The sequence below is a fragment of the Staurois parvus genome, unplaced genomic scaffold (genome assembly GCF_062004578.1).
Source record: "Staurois parvus isolate SC_StPar_1 unplaced genomic scaffold, SC_StPar_1.0 ptg000694l, whole genome shotgun sequence".
NCBI classification, from domain to species: Eukaryota; Metazoa; Chordata; class Amphibia; order Anura; family Ranidae; genus Staurois; species Staurois parvus.
Window position 1 is genome coordinate 5,529,333 of NW_028318490.1, and position 18,015 is coordinate 5,547,347.

The 18,015-nt window shown below is 41.2% G+C and overlaps 1 protein-coding gene and 1 long non-coding RNA gene across 2 annotated transcripts in view; one reads left to right on the plus strand and one right to left on the minus strand.

The window, feature by feature from the left end:
• Positions 1-6,456, plus strand: part of LOC149446234 (uncharacterized) — a 29,581-nt gene extending 23,125 nt beyond the window's left edge. Inside the window, exon 3 of the long non-coding RNA XR_016306246.1 lies at positions 6,298-6,456. This is a non-coding gene — a long non-coding RNA (uncharacterized LOC149446234). The remainder of the gene's footprint in view (positions 1-6,297) is intronic.
• Positions 1-18,015, minus strand: part of LOC149446233 (ribosomal protein S6 kinase alpha-4-like) — a 71,763-nt gene that overhangs the window by 27,443 nt on the left and 26,305 nt on the right. Inside the window, exons 4-12 of the mRNA XM_089652869.1 lie at positions 15,874-15,989; positions 15,633-15,740; positions 14,853-14,933; positions 14,661-14,764; positions 14,346-14,490; positions 14,090-14,251; positions 12,718-12,834; positions 12,447-12,580; positions 5,174-5,267 (exon numbers count right to left, since the gene is read on the minus strand). Of these exons, the coding sequence (XP_089508995.1) occupies positions 5,174-5,267; positions 12,447-12,580; positions 12,718-12,834; positions 14,090-14,251; positions 14,346-14,490; positions 14,661-14,764; positions 14,853-14,933; positions 15,633-15,740; positions 15,874-15,989 (1,061 nt within the window). The remainder of the gene's footprint in view (positions 1-5,173; positions 5,268-12,446; positions 12,581-12,717; positions 12,835-14,089; positions 14,252-14,345; positions 14,491-14,660; positions 14,765-14,852; positions 14,934-15,632; positions 15,741-15,873; positions 15,990-18,015) is intronic.

Sequence of the window (18,015 nt, forward strand, 5' to 3'; positions counted from 1 at the left end):
ACCATTACAGGACCAAACAGAATTAGGGTTTCATGCATAGAAAGGCTGTCATGTAAGATGCTCACCTCCCAGAGGCGAAGATTACCAGGAAAGGAACCCTTGATTGATCCTAAGGAGTTACAAGACACAAATGATGTGATGCACATAGGAACCATTTAAAAACTTAGGCAAGGGATATAAAGTTAACATTTTTAATTTCTGTTAAAAAAAGTTAACATTCTAAACCAAAAATAGCCATTAAGAACCAAATTTGAAAGTGTTGAGAGCTGAGCTCTATTCCAACCTATCTGGAACGCATGCTAGAACTTGCTGGAAATCCTTCCTAGCATTGAAAGTGTCACAGATTTAGAAATGCTCCAGATTATACAAATCCAATCATCTGTTAGCACTCAGTAAAAGTCAGAAGCCTTATCAAGTTAGTGAAGAACATCTGCCTGGGTCATACCAGAGCGAGGAAGATCACCAGAATACTGTTCATCTTAAGTCTGTGAAGCAGATGAGGCAGAAAGGTAAAAGGGGAAATAGCCTAGATTTGTGTACATAAACCCTAGGGAGTCACCAGAACATCCACTGCTACTGCTAGAGGATTATTGCACCTTGAAACAAACCCAATCAGCCTGCAGTTGAGGCTAGAAAGGAGTCCATGTCATGAGCTCTCCATCTGTGCAGATTCTGGAAAGCACTCAGGTATACGGATTGCTCCCAAATGTTCAGATGTAACCAACTGGGAAATCTATCCACCAACTGTTCACAACTTAGAAGAGCACTTTAAAAAGAACTAGAATGCAAAGTTCTGCTCAAATCAGGATCCAAACTACCTCTTGCAGTAAGACCTCCTGTTCCTCCTCAATGAAGTACATTCCTTCCATGACATGGCAGCTTAATAAAGATCAGGTGACCTGTCAACGGAATGATCCAGTGATATAGAAACAACCACATCTCCTAAAAAGTCCAGGATGTAGACCAGGAGACGAGAATTCTCAGAAGATCAGGGACCTAGCAATAGCAGGGTAACCATGTCCCCCCCCAGTCAGACAAGCTGAGGTCTGATGAATGGCTCTTCAAGAAGATGGGAAAGGAAGGACTTTCCTGATTCCAGAGCAGGAAGATCAAGGACTACCTGATCTACAGGGGCAAACCCACACACCCACATCTCTCATGCAACAGCTGAGATGCAGGCAACTCTCAGACTGAACAGCAAGGATATGAGATTAGGCAGACTGAAACATTTTCTTTGGAAAAAGCAATCTGCTCAGCTGCCTGCACATGAAACCAGCACTTATTTCCAAAAATTTAGAATCCATGTAAATCATTGAGACATCTGAACAGCCTGAACTGACTGTTTCCTCCACAGAAGGCCAGCTAAGTATCCCTCAGTGGAAATGCCATAAAAATGCATTAGGGCTAACACTGGGGAATGCTCCAGGTGCAGAGGCAGCACTGTAAAGTCAGAGTACTAGAAGGGCTGGGACCTGCAGGTAAGTAACCTGGTTGTCCACAAAAGCCAGAAAGTTCCTCAGCAGAAGGAATGGTTAATCTGGTGGACACCATGCAACATTGATGAACTTAAAGGCTGGAAAAAAGGCAGAGGTTCTCTTTTGAAACAGTGACCAGGATGGAATACAACTCCAACTGAAAACAACTGAAAATGTTCTGACATAGAAACTGGGACAAAGACACCTTGATCCAGGAGACTCTAATGGGCAGAGGTAGGTCTGATAATCTATGTGGTTACACATGAAATTTAAAGATGAGCCAAAGATGGGGCAGGAGATTAAAGTTTAGTTTGCATTCCTGGAATATCACTATCTGCCCCAAGGTGTCTGAAAGGCAATCTATCCAGGAATCCAAAACAATTAAAAAAATATTATGACAAATTATTTTTTGGTTTTAGAATTTTGTTTACCCCAGACTTTGCAGGTGTTAAAAGAACTAAATTTGGGAGAAGGGAGGGGGGGGGCTAGCACACATACTCCAAGAGTAAAGAAATAAAGGGGGGAGGATTGTATAGACATTTCCCTAGTCTTCTTACACTTAAGCTCAGAAAGACCAAGACTGGGGGCAGCAGACCTTCCAGTTTCAGAGAGATGTGCACCATGTAAATAAGAGCAAAAGCAGTCTTTTCTAATGCTGGAGTAACAGCAGAAGACTATGAATCCTCAAAGATAATCTCAATAAGCAGAGACTGCAGTTACTCAGAATTAGAATCAGATATAATCAGTGCCCAGAAGCCACTAGGTCCATGGGCAGATTAGCCATAGAATTTACATAGGAAGGCATGGGAGCACGCCTAAAACCTCTGCCATCAGAGCCAGCCAGGAACTTGGTCCTGCATGACTGTGTTAGAGACTGTAGTTGATAAGGCAGGGGACTCATCCCCATCTGGCAGAGCTGGGAGTGAACTCTGATGCTGATTTAGACTATATGAGCAAAGGTTACAATGATTCCAGGTTGCAGGCAAAGACATAGAATAAACATCTTTCTGGAATCATTAGTGGAGTGTGAGCTGGGGTTACCAGTTGCAGTGGAATTGTCCCTCTGTGTCTAGAAATAGACATGTTGCACACGCATAGTGGTAAGGCACCTTAACTTAACCTCCCTGGCGGTATTCCCGAGTGTAGCTCGGGGTAACATTTCAGTACCAAAAGCGGTAACCCCGAGCTACACTCGGGAATACCATGCGGCACTGCTCCGGCATGTGTTCTTCACTTACCTTACCCTGCGCTCCCGCGATGTGTCCCCTGCAGCGTCCCCGGCCATCTCCTCCGGCCGATGCCGGCATCCGGCTTCTGTGTCCTGTCCCTGTGACGTCGGGACGTACGGGCGCCGCCGCCGCCGACGGGAAATTTAAAAATTTTAAAAAATGTCATTTTTTTTTTTTTACATTTTACATAGTAAAACATTGCTGTCTCAACCAATTTCACATACATATTGTCCCTAGTGCTTTGTCCTGCGCCTTGCCTGCATTTTGTCTGTTCTTTCTGCCTGGAAACTGAGAAATGTCCATGGCGTCCAAAAAGTGTCCCTTTAGGTCAAAAGCGGTTTAGATCAGCTAGAGAACAGCGATAGTAAATCAGAACCACTTGCAGAATTGAGTGATAATGATTCGTGGGGAAATTCGTCATCAGACACTGAAAACGATTTTGCGACTGAGCTCAGCAATGTGCGAACTTGGCGCTATATTTCACATTTCAGTGTTTTTGGTTTGATTATATTATTGAATTAAATTTTTTATTATTTTTATATTATTTTTATGATTATTTATTAAATTATAATTTATGATTTTGTGTTTCAAATTTTATCATACCCGGGATGTTTACTAGACTCTTGTTCGGACAGATTTCAGTGAGTTTTTCCTAAAAATTACAGCCTACAATAAAAAAAATACATATTTCCATGCAAAAAAATGGTACCGCTTTCAGCACCAAAAATCTGAAATAATCATACCGCCAGGGAGGTTAAGGGAGCTTGGCAAGGTACTCATGAGTCCCAGATATCTGGTAGCAGGTAAAGTTTAGATGGCCTGAGGCAACCAAAATCACTGTAGGCACGCAGCAGGAATGAGCTGAGGACTGGCGTTCCACATTGCTCATCTGCAAGCCCCGGTAAGCTAAGGCAATGCCAGCAGCTCCAGACCTATAAAGCACTCTGCAACTAACTTGAAACAATGAAATCTGAAAATCACCTTATGCGAACCCCGTCACTTCCAGGATAATGCCTAATGCCCATGCAATGCCTAATCCAGCAGATGACCGGAAATGGTACTCAAAAAGCTAAGCTGAGAACAGCCACACTATACAGTTACAATTGTAGAGAAAAGTCTTGACTGAAGAAAAAATGTGAACAAATTAGGAAAGTGTACTAGCAAAAAATAGGTTAGCCTTTTAACAGCGGAGTTTAAAATAACATGATGTCCATCCTCCTTGGACACTAGCAAAAAAAGAGACATGCTGCTAATAAGAAGGGCTATCTTGAGCTGGCCTACAGTTTTTAGTTTGCCAGTGTCCAATCCTCCTGTAGGCAGCAGTAGAATACAAAGGTGAAAGATTTCCTGTGTCCCTCAATGGAAGAGTAAGAAAATGGATTTACCTAAAAGTTCCCAACATGATCTTTATCAAACAAAACTATTATCACCAATGCTGTGACATCTTCTTGGAGCATTATGGCTCACAAAATTAGTGGAAAAATTATTCTTACCCTGTGATTTCCTCTAGGGAGCATATTTTATTGGTGGCAGTATTCTGGCAGCAAAAAAAACAATACTTCTGTTCCTTCCACAGAATGTTACTTAAGATAATCATGATACCAATAATGTCCTGTCCTCCTTGGCTACAGAACTCTTATATTATAGAGATGGGGGGGGGGGGGGTGTTCTGTAGTTTAGGAGTAGAGAACTGATAAGGGCTAAAATCACTGCTTTGGATTTCAGTGCATTTACTTATTTTACTGGATTTCTGGCAGATCAGATTTCTTTATTTGCAATATTTTTAATGACATAAAACATAGGGAATTGTAAATATTTATTTTGATTCTTCTTTCCACACATACTGTTCAGTGTAACAATTTTTTTTTTTAAATATACAAAGTACAGTAACCTATAGCAGCTAATCAGAACTCATTTTTCATTCTTCAACTCTGAAGTGACTAATGGTAGAATCTGATGCATTCAGGAAACGAAAGAATCTTGGAAATCTTGAAAAAAAACAAACATATACATGGCAATGGCTAAACAGCTTTGTTAGAGTTAGAGTTAGCAGGGAATAATAAGTCAGTGTAGGAATTAATGACCAAGTGATATGAGCATAGAAAGAAAAAGGAATTATCTTTTTACTACCCCTGCACCAGTGCTCACTATAGTAGACAGATGTCTTATCTTCTGCTAGTCTCCATGAGAAACTTTTCTGTCTAGGCAGTCTTAAGGATTGTATTTTTTTCTACGCAATTGTTTTTGAAATTTGTATATCGCTAGGGTGTCAGCTGACTACATAAATACACATACTTAGAAACCCAGGATATTGTAGCATGTGTGCCCAAATCTAACAACCATATTGCGTCCATGTTTAACTTGATTGTTTTGTGGAAGCAACAGTGTCTGCTACAGGTGGAGACTAACTGGATAGTCAATTTGCTAGTTACATAATAAATGGAAAAAAGACATAAAAGTTCTTGAGACCTGGTCATGTAGTACATCGTGAAGATTCACAATGTTAGGGTGTCCCTGACACAACTTCAGAGCTGCCACTTCTCGCTGAGTGTTCGCCTCCATCCTAGACAAAAAAGCAAACAGGTGACCAAATGCAAAAACACCAACTCATTTAGTTACAGTATTCCTGCTAGAACTCTACATTTATGTTGTTGTAGGTACTGGCTGACTAGTAGCATTTAAAAATCCCTCTACAAAATGTCTTCTTCCAAGGAAAGTAAGGTTTTGCAAGTCCTCCCAATAGACTGAGTTTTGCAGTAAGCAATTGGGAGATCATTAGAACGGGGGGGTTCTCTGTGCAGCACTGTACTCTAATGGACACAGCAAACAACAATGGGTCAAAGAGAGGGTAAAAAAGTTCCTCGACTCGCACCAAGTAAAGTAGACCTTCCAAGTGCAATTGTAGACTTTAGGACAAGTTGACTTTCTAGCCTTCAGGAGGGTAGGGATGACTGAATCTAAAAGGCACCTGTTCTTCAGGACTGTGGCTTCAGTCATGTCATGGTGTTAAAGCTAGTGACTGTGTAGCAGGATGGGACACTTTCTCTTTGGACATAAGGTCCAGATGATCCGGAAGGGGCCTCCGGAGAGGAACAAGTCTGTTTCCCCTAGAGCAGTGCAACTTCTGGTGCCTCCTTTATAACTTATGTAGGCCACAGCTGTGGCACTGTCCGACTGGATTCTTGCTGAGTTTACCCTCAACAGAGGAGCCCAGTATTGAAGGGATAATAAAATAGCTGATTTCATTGAGATATTGTTGGCGAAATGTTTAACAGGCAGACCACAGCTTTGGACCTACACTACATGCTGCACCACATACCAAGAGGAGTGCCCACAGCAGGATCTATTGCAAAGCAACATTACAGGCCAACTCTAAATCTACCAACAGGCGGGGTCTGAATACATTCCCCCCAAGGCTCTGCTGAGGAGTCCCCAAATTTGAAAACTGCATAAAAAAGTTGCAGTGGCTATGGTGCGGCCAAATAATGAAAGAATCATCTCAAAAGAAAACATCTGCTGGTATAAATGAAGTCCTCTACCTGCCTATATTTTGTTGAGTTCAGCTTCTCTCTAACCACCACTATGCCTTGCAGGCTCTCTGGCTACAATATGCAGCAATTCTCAGCTCAACACTATGCGGCCAGGCAATAATCAACCAAGCCACTGCAGGAACAGCAATCACTGACATTCTGCTAGTATGCTGGAAACCTAAACCAGGTTGGACAGCTCATATGAGGTTCCTGGGGGATCAGAGGCAGGTAAGCAGTATATTCTGTGTGCAGGTGCTCTCAGTGATCTTTTTTTTATCTATTTAAAGCCCAGGGACTGATTGCTTCAGCTCTTGGGCTTAGTGTTGGACTACAGCAGTCACTCACAGCCAGTGGTTCCAATGCTACTGCAAGCCTTAGCCCCTGGCACTTATTGTGGAGTCTGCCGTGCTTCAGACCTAAACTGAGCTCTGAAATGGACCACATGTAGACAATATGTTGAGCTGTGGCAGTCCACATGTGGCCCACATTTTGGGCACACATCCATTAGAGCCTGTTTGGCTTACAGGTACTTTTTTCAGGTGTGCATACAGAATAGGAATTTTGACACCTGTAAAATATTGTTACATGCAACTACCTTCAGGTGATTGGACACTGGCAAAAACCTGCCAGAAGGGAGAGGTCTGTGTCCTGTACTGTGTTCCAAGAAAAGGAACAGATTAGTCAAAATTCCTACTAACCTAATTGTACAGTACAGGGCAAAGGATTCATATTCTATGGGATATGTATTCACAGACCATGGAATGTACCCAAACAATAAACTGAATGATGTTAACAACATAGTTGGACTGTCAACAGGCCCATAAGAAACACAAAGGATTAAAGAATCTGAAAACACTCAGATAACAGCTTGAAGCACTTTGTGGCTGAAGTTTGTATAAGCTGAGACCTGATCATTCACCTGGTAGAACTTAAGAGATCATGTGAAAAATCTTGGGATTGTGAGGCAAGAGGTTTCTGGAAGAAATGGATAAAGCAGAGGTTACTCAGGGCTAGGTTCTGGTCAAGAACGTACAGGTCCCTGGTCTCTATTCATTTGTTTTGTCCAGTTAGTCTGGCAAATAGACATGGCAGCAATTGAAGGCTGCAGGGCTGGACCTGCAAGAGCAAATAAGGCCTTTATGAAGGCTTCAAAACACCTATCAACAGAATCCTTAAAAGAGGGAACATCCTCAATAGAAACTGTAAGGGGTTTATTGAGAATTGAAATGGCAGGATCCCCCTAAATCCTTTGCCCGTAAAACACCATAGTGTGCTATGACTTTTGGATTGTGATAGTAAAAGCCAGGAAAAGGTGCCAACATACGGGGAAACCATGCCTTACCTTATCCATGATGGTGGGCCTACTAGAGATCCAGGCTTTGCCACGCAGTGGGCATACACATAAAGTAGTCTGTAGGGTCTGGAGACCATAGAAATGGGCCACAACCTTGGACCTGTATAGCACTCTGCCACTACGCTACACTGATGCAAGATCCAGTGCCCAAAGCAGATATTTCACAGTGGGGTCTGGGTATCCACCAAGGAATCCACAGGTATTTACCAAGGGTAACTGACCTGGAAACTGCTAGACAGCCAAGGGCAATAAGCAGTAATTTCCATATAGCAGTATCAAAGAAAAAAATGGTTTATAAAAAAAAAAAAAACTTCTTAAAAACGCATGCAGAATCTTGGCAAACTTTCCCTAATGCCCTGCTCTGGCTTAACCCTGCTTAGGTGAAGCTTTTCCCCCTTCCAGTTCCAGAGTTGGTCTACTAAGCAAGTTAAATACCTGCATCAATTATATGAGGGACAAGAGTTTAAATGTTTTTCACAACTCAAAGATGAATATAACTTTTTGAGGCACTCACCTGTTTTATTACTAAGAATTCCGTCATGCTGTCAGGAAGCAATTCGGCTCTTTAGCCAATCCCACTTCTGTATCCCCCCTCGAGAAACTGTTACGTACTTCCAGCCCGATAGGTTGATACCTGACTATTATTTCTCACTCTGTGCTGAGTCCCGACCTAGGTATTCTCAAGCCCAATTGAGATAGACTTTGCCAGATCTCCCTTTCGGTGAGTCAGATTGGTCGGAATTTGAGCCCACTTACAGTAAAACTATTATCTCCTCTAGGGATATAATTGTTCATTTAAAACTATTTCATAAAAGTCACTACGCCCCGATCAGAGTGCACAGACTGGGCCTTCAATAATCGGCAGTCTGCTTCAAAAGGTTATGGAGCAGATGCCAATTTTCTTAATCGTGGGTGGAATTGCACACTGGTTTCCACTTTTTGGTCGGAAGTGAACACTTTCTACTGCCTTAGCCTACCCAATATTGTACATCCTAAGAACTGTTTGCTGAGAATTTTGGGTGTCTTACACTTTTCTAAACAATACAAGAACCTATTACACATATTGTATACTTATGCCAAAAAGTTTATCCTTATATCCTATATACCCCACATTTATCAATAGAGATGTAGAAGGATATGGTTAATGGTAATTATATAAACTGACCCTCGAACTTAGGAAAAAACCCTAACCTTCATGAAAGTGTGGCACCACTGGCTAGATAGTCCTCTTACTAATGCCTCTATAGAACCAGGAATGTAAATGCATAATTACCAGGAATGTAATTGCCTAATTACTTTGTTAGATGACTCCTGTGTATTGACAGTTGTTACTAGCTGCACCAACTATACATTACTGCTAATATTAGCTTGTATAACCTAGACCGGGTGTCGGCAACCCGCGGCTCCGGAGCCGCATGCGGCTCTTTTTCACCTTTCCTGCGGCTCCGGAGCACACTGCCCACCAGGTGACAGGCAATAGGGTCGGCAAGCCGCGGCTCTTTTAATGCAGCTCTTCTATGTGCCGGGCGCCCGCTCCCCTCCCTCCTCCAAACATTGGCTGTCAGGATGTAGGCGGGGCAGCGTGATGAACTCCTCTCCTCTCACAGTCCGCCCTGAAGACCAGAACGGCGCGGGAACACAGCTAGAGGAACGCGCGGAGCAAAGGTAAGTGAATTGACACAGGGGGGATGAATTACTATAGGGGGGATGAATTACTATGGGGGATGAATTACTATATGGGGGATGAATTACTATATGGGGGATGAATTACTATATGGGGGATGAATTACTATATGGGGGATGAAATACTATAGGGGGGATGAATTACTATATGGGGGATGAATTACTATGGGGGATGTATTACTATATGGGGGATGAATTACTATATGGGGGATGAATTACTATGGGGGATGAATTAATTACTATATGGGGGATGAATTACTATGGGGGATGAATTACTATATGGGGGATGAATTACTATGGGGGATGAATTACTATATGGGGGATGAATTACTATATGGGGGATGAATTACTATGGGGGATGAATTACTATGGGGGATGAATTACTATATGGGGGATGAATTACTATGGGGGATGAATTACTATAGGGGGGATGAATTACTATAGGGGGGATGAATTACTATAGGGGGGATGAATTACTATATGGGGGATGAATTACTATATGGGGGATGAATTACTATATGGGGGATGAATTACTATGGGGGATGAATTACTATATGGGGATGAATTACTATGGGGGATGAATTACTATATGGGGGATGAATTACTATAGGGGGGATGAATTACTATAGGGGATTAATTACTATATGGGGGATGAATTACTATGGGGGATGAATTACTATATGGGGGATGTATTTTCAGTTTGAAAAATGTTTCTCTCAAAATAAATTTCAATTGTGGTTTTGGCGAGATTTGGCTCAATTGAAAAAAAAGGTTACCCACCACTGACCTAAGGCTATGATTGTGATTATGACGATACACTGTGGCCCTGGTTAACCCTTTGCTTACTGGGCCCTTAAACCCCCTTCATGACCAGAGCGCTTTTCGCAATATATGCAGTGTGGGATTTGTTTTAAATGTTGCAATGGTTTTGCGGCTCCCAGTCTTTTTTTCCCTCTCGGAAACGGGTCCAAGTGGCTCTTTATGTCTTAAAGGTTGCAGACCCCTGACCTAGACTGACCGTAACGGGCATTAGGCCGAGATTTATTTACTGATTTTTTGTTCCCTGAGCCTTGTTTGGTTTTTTTTTTGTGCTTTTTTTCTAATAAACATATCTTTAAAAAAAATACTCCTCCAGAACAGAACATATACATGACATAAAGTTACTAGTAAAAAACTGGAGTGGGGTGGATGGGGTTATAAATTAAAATATAAATGTATTCATTTATTTTCTTAGCAGGATAAAATACTGGCTTTACAAATTCCCCTGGAGTTGTGCTTTAAATCAGCGTTTTTCAACCACTGTGCCGCGGCACACTAGTGTGCCGTGAGATATTGTCTGGTGTGCCGTGGGAAAAATTGCAATTTCATCCGTAACATGTGGCCTCGGCTCACAAATAGATCAATCATTAGAACAGCAATGGGCAAACTACGGCCCGGCGGACCTTTTAATCCGGCCCGCGGAGCGTGATACTGTCAGGATGATCTGTCCCCCTCGACGTACCTGCGCATGTGCCGGAGATCGCCGATCGGCTGCTAATGCCTGAAACTGGCACATGCGCAGATACGTCGAGGGGGACAGATCCTCATAGGAGACAGATTTTCATCCTACACCGGAACGGCGAGAGGAACGCGCGGAGAAAAGGAAAGTGAATTGACACGGGGGGGCTTGGGGACTTAATATGGGGGGTGAATTAATATGGGGGATGAATTAATATGGGGGATGAATTACTATGGGGGATGAATTACTATGGGGGATGAATTACTATAGGGGGATGAATTACTATAGGGGGGATGAATTACTATGGGGGATGAATTACTATATGGGGGATGAATTACTATATGGGGGATGAATTACTATGGGGGATGAATTACTATATGGGGGATGAATTACTATATGGGGGATGAATTACTATGGGGGATGAATTACTATGGGGGATGAATTACTATATGGGGGATGAATTACTATGGGGGATGAATTACTATAGGGGGGATGAATTACTATAGGGGGGATGAATTACTATAGGGGGGATGAATTACTATATGGGGGATGAATTACTATATGGGGGATGAATTACTATGGGGGATGAATTACTATATGGGGATGAATTACTATGGGGGATGAATTACTATATGGGGGATGAATTACTATAGGGGGGATGAATTACTATAGGGGATTAATTACTATATGGGGGATGAATTACTATGGGGGATGAATTACTATATGGGGGATGAATTACTATATGGGGGATGAATTACTATATGGGGGATGAATTACTATGGGGGATGAATTACTATGGGGGATGAATTACTATATGGGGGATTAATTACTATGGGGGATGAATTACTATGGGGGATGAATTACTATATGGGGGATGAATTACTATGGGGGATGAATTACTATGGGGGATGAATTACTATATGGGGGATGAATTACTATATGGGGGATTAATTACTATGCTTACTATGGGGGAATATTACTATACTTACTATGGATGACACATACACATCATTCATCTACTCTTGGTCCAGCCCCCGGGTCCAATATATGAACCCATTGCGGCCCTCAAGTCAAAAAGTTTTTCAATAAATTTTTTTAACATTTTCTAATGGTGGTGTGCCTCGTGATTTTTTTCATGAAAAAAGTGTGCCTTTGCACAAAAAAGGTTGAAAAACACTGCTTTAAATAATGTAACATTCTGCTACTTGCCACACGTGTCAAAATGTGTCTGTAAATCAGGCTTAGTTATTATTATAAACGAGTAAATAAAACATATATTCATATTTGAGTTGATTGATTCATCTTCAGTTAAACTTTGCCCAAATCCTACAAATTGTTGTCATGGAAAAAGTAGACTGCAAATACATTCTTCTAAAAGCTGCCTGAGCTAGCATTTACAATATCCCCACTCCATTAATCTAACCCAGCAAAAAGATCCCCCTTATGGTAATCATAGTTTTTTTAAATGGACACTGGGGTAACAGCACATGGTAAAAAATTTAATGAGCTGTTTTCCAGGTGTCCATGCCGGCAGAGGCAGCTGGGGGCCACAAGGTGAACTCTGATCCTTTTCTCAAGGCAACTCTAGAAGGCATCACAGGTGAACAATTACACGCCTTGAAAGGGACAAGGATTGTGCAATTTGTACTTTTACATAAGGCAAGTAGCACAGCTCACCTCTTGCTAAGGATTTTCACAGCATATTCCTTCTTGCTCTGGTGATGGCGACATTTCCTGCAAACAGAGAAACTCCCAGACCCCAGAGCTGGCTCCTGCAGATCCATTTCATACTGCTGGAAGAATGGAGAATCCTGGGGGTGAAAAGAGATGTTATTAAGTCCAACAAAAACAATAAAAGGCAGCTTCGGAGAAAGGGGGTCGTTGAAAGCATGTTTATTTCAACTAATAACAAAATAAAATTACTTTGTCATTGAGTGTAAGTATTTACCTTCATAGCACTCAGAGTTAGTGTGGGGCTTGCAGGCTTGTCAGCAGATGGGGCAGGCATGTCTGTCATTGCTGCATTGACACCAAACAGAACAGACGGAGCTACAAAGGAATAACCCTAAAACATACAAAGCAAACTTAGGAGATGGAGCTTACATATGTGCTGACAGAAAACATATAGTCTTTTGTAAGACATTATTTCTTTGCTGAAAAACAGATGGCATAAGCTATATATTCTAAAAGTTTTAACTTACTGAAAATATTTCCATAACAGCATACATAGCATACATAGTTTGCAAACACAACACCACACAGTTTTCTATACCATTGAGCCCCCTAGCAATGACTTACTAGTCACATGTGACTCTCAGAAAATATTTTTGTGGTTTGTGGCATTTTATCAGAAGCTGCTTACTTTCCGTGTAAACACCTGCTGTATTATACAATGCACCCTCCAATGAAGCCTAGCAGGCAAGCTTAATCGTATTACAAAATATGGATTTGCACTAATCAAAGAAAGTACATGGGGTGGGTAACCAAGCCAAAATGACTGTACTACTTCTGATTATCAAAGACGATACCATAGAGGTAACAAATACTACAAAAAATCTCATGAAAGATTTAGGTACAACCAAAGGCAAAACCTGTCAGGTTTTCATACTGTCTGTGTGCCTGTTAGGGAGATTAATTCTATTTCATTATTCTATTTGTCTTGGTGACCATTATCACTAGTTCTGATGACCCTGGTAATAACAAAAAAAAATCCCTCATTTTGGAGGTAATTCCTCTCACTTCCTGTTGTGGCTTAGGGGCAAGAAGTGAAAGTAAAAACTCCCTAATGAGACACAAATGGCAAAAAATTCACTGTGGTTAATACCCTCCCCTACTCTATCCAAAAACGCTTTGGCTTCAGTTCTGCATTAAACTTGATTAAAGATATAATCAGGACTAACTAGTTCACATGCAATACATAAATATTAAATAATCAATGTTATATAATAATACAAGACACAAAACAAGCTACTGTATGTGCTTGAAAGTCATGGCACTGCAAGGGTCAATTTTTTCCTGGAGTTGGGCTTTAACCCTTAAAATCACAAATGGTGGAAATTGTTCTTTTTCATAATTCGCAACCAAATAACTGGAAATATGAAAATAGGGTTATAGCCATATAGGTGGGTAACAGGCACAAGGATGTGCCCCACAAATCATTTCTCACAATTCACAAAACTCATTCTTCCTAAAGCAGCAGCATGGGAGTTGTTCTTACACATAGGGTTAAACACAGGAGGAATCTATGTTGGAAGAGTAAAAAGGACAAAACCGGCATAAATTTCATAACTCTGAACATGTAGAACTAGATCTGGGCAAACCTGGAATATACGCGCCCCAGAGGGTGGAGTTGCTGCTGGAGAGTACACAGGGTCCAAACTTGTAAATTCATCTGAAAAATTACTGACATCTGTTTCACTGCGTATAGACGGGCGGAATGGAGGAGTGACTTTACGCAAAGCCAGGGCTTCCCAGTCCAGGCCCTGTATTATAGATAAATAAAAGGTTACAAACCATGCTACACACAATGAGTCCTTTAATCTAAAGGAAGTAAACAATTGGAGAGTGTCTCCTCACCCTATAGAATGGGTGTCCCTTAATTTGGAAAGCACCCTCTGCTCCAAGTCGTTTTTTTGGATCCTTACGGAGCAACTTTTGAAGAAGATCTCGAGCTTCCAAACTTAAAGATGAGGAATACGAGGGCTCCATCTTTAGGATCCGTCTGTGATAAACATGGTTCTCATGTCATGCAGTAATGTTACCGATCTTTCAGTCTTTTACTCTCAAGAGAAAATACATGTATCCATATTTTCTGAAATCTACCAAACACTTCCTTAATAAACTCTTCCTCATCACACCTTTATTATTTTCTTACTGATTTAATTCACTCACTTGGACACTTCACTCTGTGAGTTCTTTTCCCCCTCCAATGTGAATGGAGATGCCCCTGTTAACAATTCATAAATAAGGATTCCCAGACTCCACCAGTCCACTGACTGCATCAGAACAGACAAAATATAATTATGACACAGGCATTCCAAGGAATATAGGTTTTTTAATGGGCTAACATTTATACTGACTCACCTTTCCATGACCTCCCTGCCCTCTGATTATTTCTGGTGCCATATATTCAGTTGTGCCACAGAAAGAATACGTGCGTTCACACTGCACAAAAAAGACACAGGAGTACAGTCTATAAAACGTAATCAACATTACATATACTAAAAAAAAACATTTACACAATGTATAAGGAATTAATTCATGATGGTAACATTTGAGAGCATTTTCTTAGAAGAGTGAACTTGTGGTACATTAGTCAGAATTTGTACTGATATTTTGCAGTACTGAATAAACTGCCAACGTTTAGAGTGCATTTCAGTGTTTTAAACTGAATGTGAGTCACAGCTCTGCCTTTGTTACCTCTATATATTTGAACAAAAAGAGAAAGGGCTCATGACTCTCATATTCTGCTGAATTAATACACAGTCTGAAGGGCAGCATCTGCTGCCTGTTGTTCATGGGACACAGGAAGACACAGGTTTGCTTGTGAGCAGTGCCGTGGACTATGATCATCTAATAGTAGGTCAGCATCTGTCAAGGTGTTTGGACCTTTACAGCCAGCTGATCCTTGACCCCTCAGTTTTGTGGAATACCTCATTTTCATGCTTTATTTTATTTCTGCAGTTTACATACGGAAATTATATACTCTCCTACAGCTTGCCTCAATAATTTTCTACTACATAAGACCAAACTATAAATTATTCTAAGACTTCATTCATGTGAATATGGTTTACATATATTTGTAATATATACCTCTAGATTGGTGAATGTAAGTGGAAGATCTAAAAACCAACAAATTCTCACCTCTTCAGACATGAATTCCTTGCTTAAGCCAAAGTCTGTCAGCACCACATGACCATCACTGTCCAGTAAGATGTTCTCCAGCTTAATGTCACGGTACACAATACCCAACTAGAAAGAAGTGTAGAGTAAAAACACACCCTGTCATTATACCAGTCATATATATATATATATATATAGAGAAGACATCATATGAACTGCAGTAAAGGTTTCCCTGCATAACGCAAGGTAGACACGGTCTCACCTTGTGTAGGTGTTCAATAGCCAGAATAACCTCTCCAGAATAAAAACGTACAGCATCTTCAGAGAAGTTATCCCGCTGATAGAGATGAGTAAAAAGTTCTCCTCCACTAACATAGTCTATAAAGATAAAGGGAAGGACAGAATATGTCACAACGTTTGTCCATCACAGATTTTCTTTTTCTTTTTAAGTATGATTGGACAAGTTGGGCTGTTGGCGTGATGCAAAGAAAACTTGTTTCTGGAATACAAACTTACAGCTGCTATGCACTGGGCTATCCTTTCTTTAGGAAAAACATTAATAGCTGAGAATAGTATACATATTAATGGCTTTACACAAGCTTCTGGAAAATAAACAAGTTACTTATTACTTAGACTTGTTAAAAGTACTAACTGTTGCTGGGGGTTGTGGTATAGATGGCATCTTTGCAGCAGTAGCACGGCATTACCCTTTTGCTGTGCAGTATGCCCTTGATTTCTCTTATGGGTACATATACAAATTCCCACAATCAGGGAAGCCTTTGATGACCCCTGTCTCACTCGGCCTGAGCCAGCACTCGAATAAGAGATACTTTCCTCTCTACACTTACCAAAGTAAGAAAGCATATTCTATATCTGGCCAATACCTATGGAAGCAGAGAATCACTGTGGTAGCTGCTAATACTACAGCGATCCTCACTGTTCTCCAAGTCCTGTGCCAAGTGGGCGACCCCCTGTGGTTATTATGCAGAAGGGTAACTAGCTACTCAATACATAGTGAAAAGAAAAAGAGAGGAAGGCGCCTCTAAGTGCAATATTAACAATTAATTAGTAGACAATGGAAAATTTGCACTTACAAGATAAACGGTTAAAAAGACTCATCCTGTGGTAATTGGATCCAGGTGGGACATCCAGCCGTCCAGCAGCAAGATATGCCTATAGGATCAGATAGTAGAGTCCAGGATGTGCCTGTGCATCAAAAATGAAGCTTGGAGAGCAGAGTCAGATGTAGCAGGTGAAAGGGGCGGTAATGCATTTTGGAGCATGCTCAATAGGCTCCTTCTTCAGACCAACACCGGAGCATGCTCCAAAATGCATTACCGCCCCCTTCACCTGCTACATCTGACTCTGCTCTCCAAGCTTCATTTTTGATGCACAGGCACATCCTGGACTCTACTATCTGATCCTATAGGCATAGCTTGCTGCTGGATGGCTGGATGTCCCACCTGGATCCAATTACCACACGATGAGTCTTTTTAACCGTTTATCTTGTAAGTGCAAATTTTCCATTGTCTGCTAATAAATTGTTAATATTGCACTTAGAGGCGCCTTCCTCTCTTTTTCTTGTTACTGCATTAGAGCCTTGCTTCCACTCTAAGAAGAGCTGCCTCAGTGTTACTGCTTCCATCCATCCCTGATATCCATCTGGCACCTTTATCTTACAGCTACAGAGCTTGGGCTCCAACAAGAGCGCCCTATATAATATACATTTTCAATACATAGTGAACATGGGGTTGCTCGCTCAGTATGGGCAGCATTCAGAGAACGCTTTGTCATATTGTCAATGCATACAACATAACATAACCACCCTACCTCAACATGTCATCCAATCAGTTAATGCTTTACATTCATTATGGAAAATGCAACACATTCTCTAAGTGGTGCCCAAGCCAAGTGGGCGACCCCCTGTGGCTATTATGCAGAAGGGTAACTAGCTGCTCAATACATAGTGAACATGGGGTTGCTCGCTCAGTATGGTTGGCATTCAGAGAACACTTTGTCATATTATCAATGCATACAACATAACATACCAACCTACCTCATCATGTCATCCAATCAGAGAATGCTTTACATTCATTATAGAAAATGTGAAGCATTCTCTAAATGGTGCCCATGCCAAGTGGGAGACCCCCTGTGATCAATATGCAGCATGGCAGCTGCCTGACATGGAACCCAGAAGACAAGTATCAGTAAGGCATGACATATACATACGTACAACGGTCCAAGATGGACAAATGTGACTATGAAAAAAAAAAAACACCTGAAATTCAGATTCATTGACACTATGCAATGGTAGTTCTCCAAAACGATTTATAACTCATATTCATCATCCACATTTTTTCACTATCTGACAATAATGGATTATCATCATTATTATCCTTTCTAT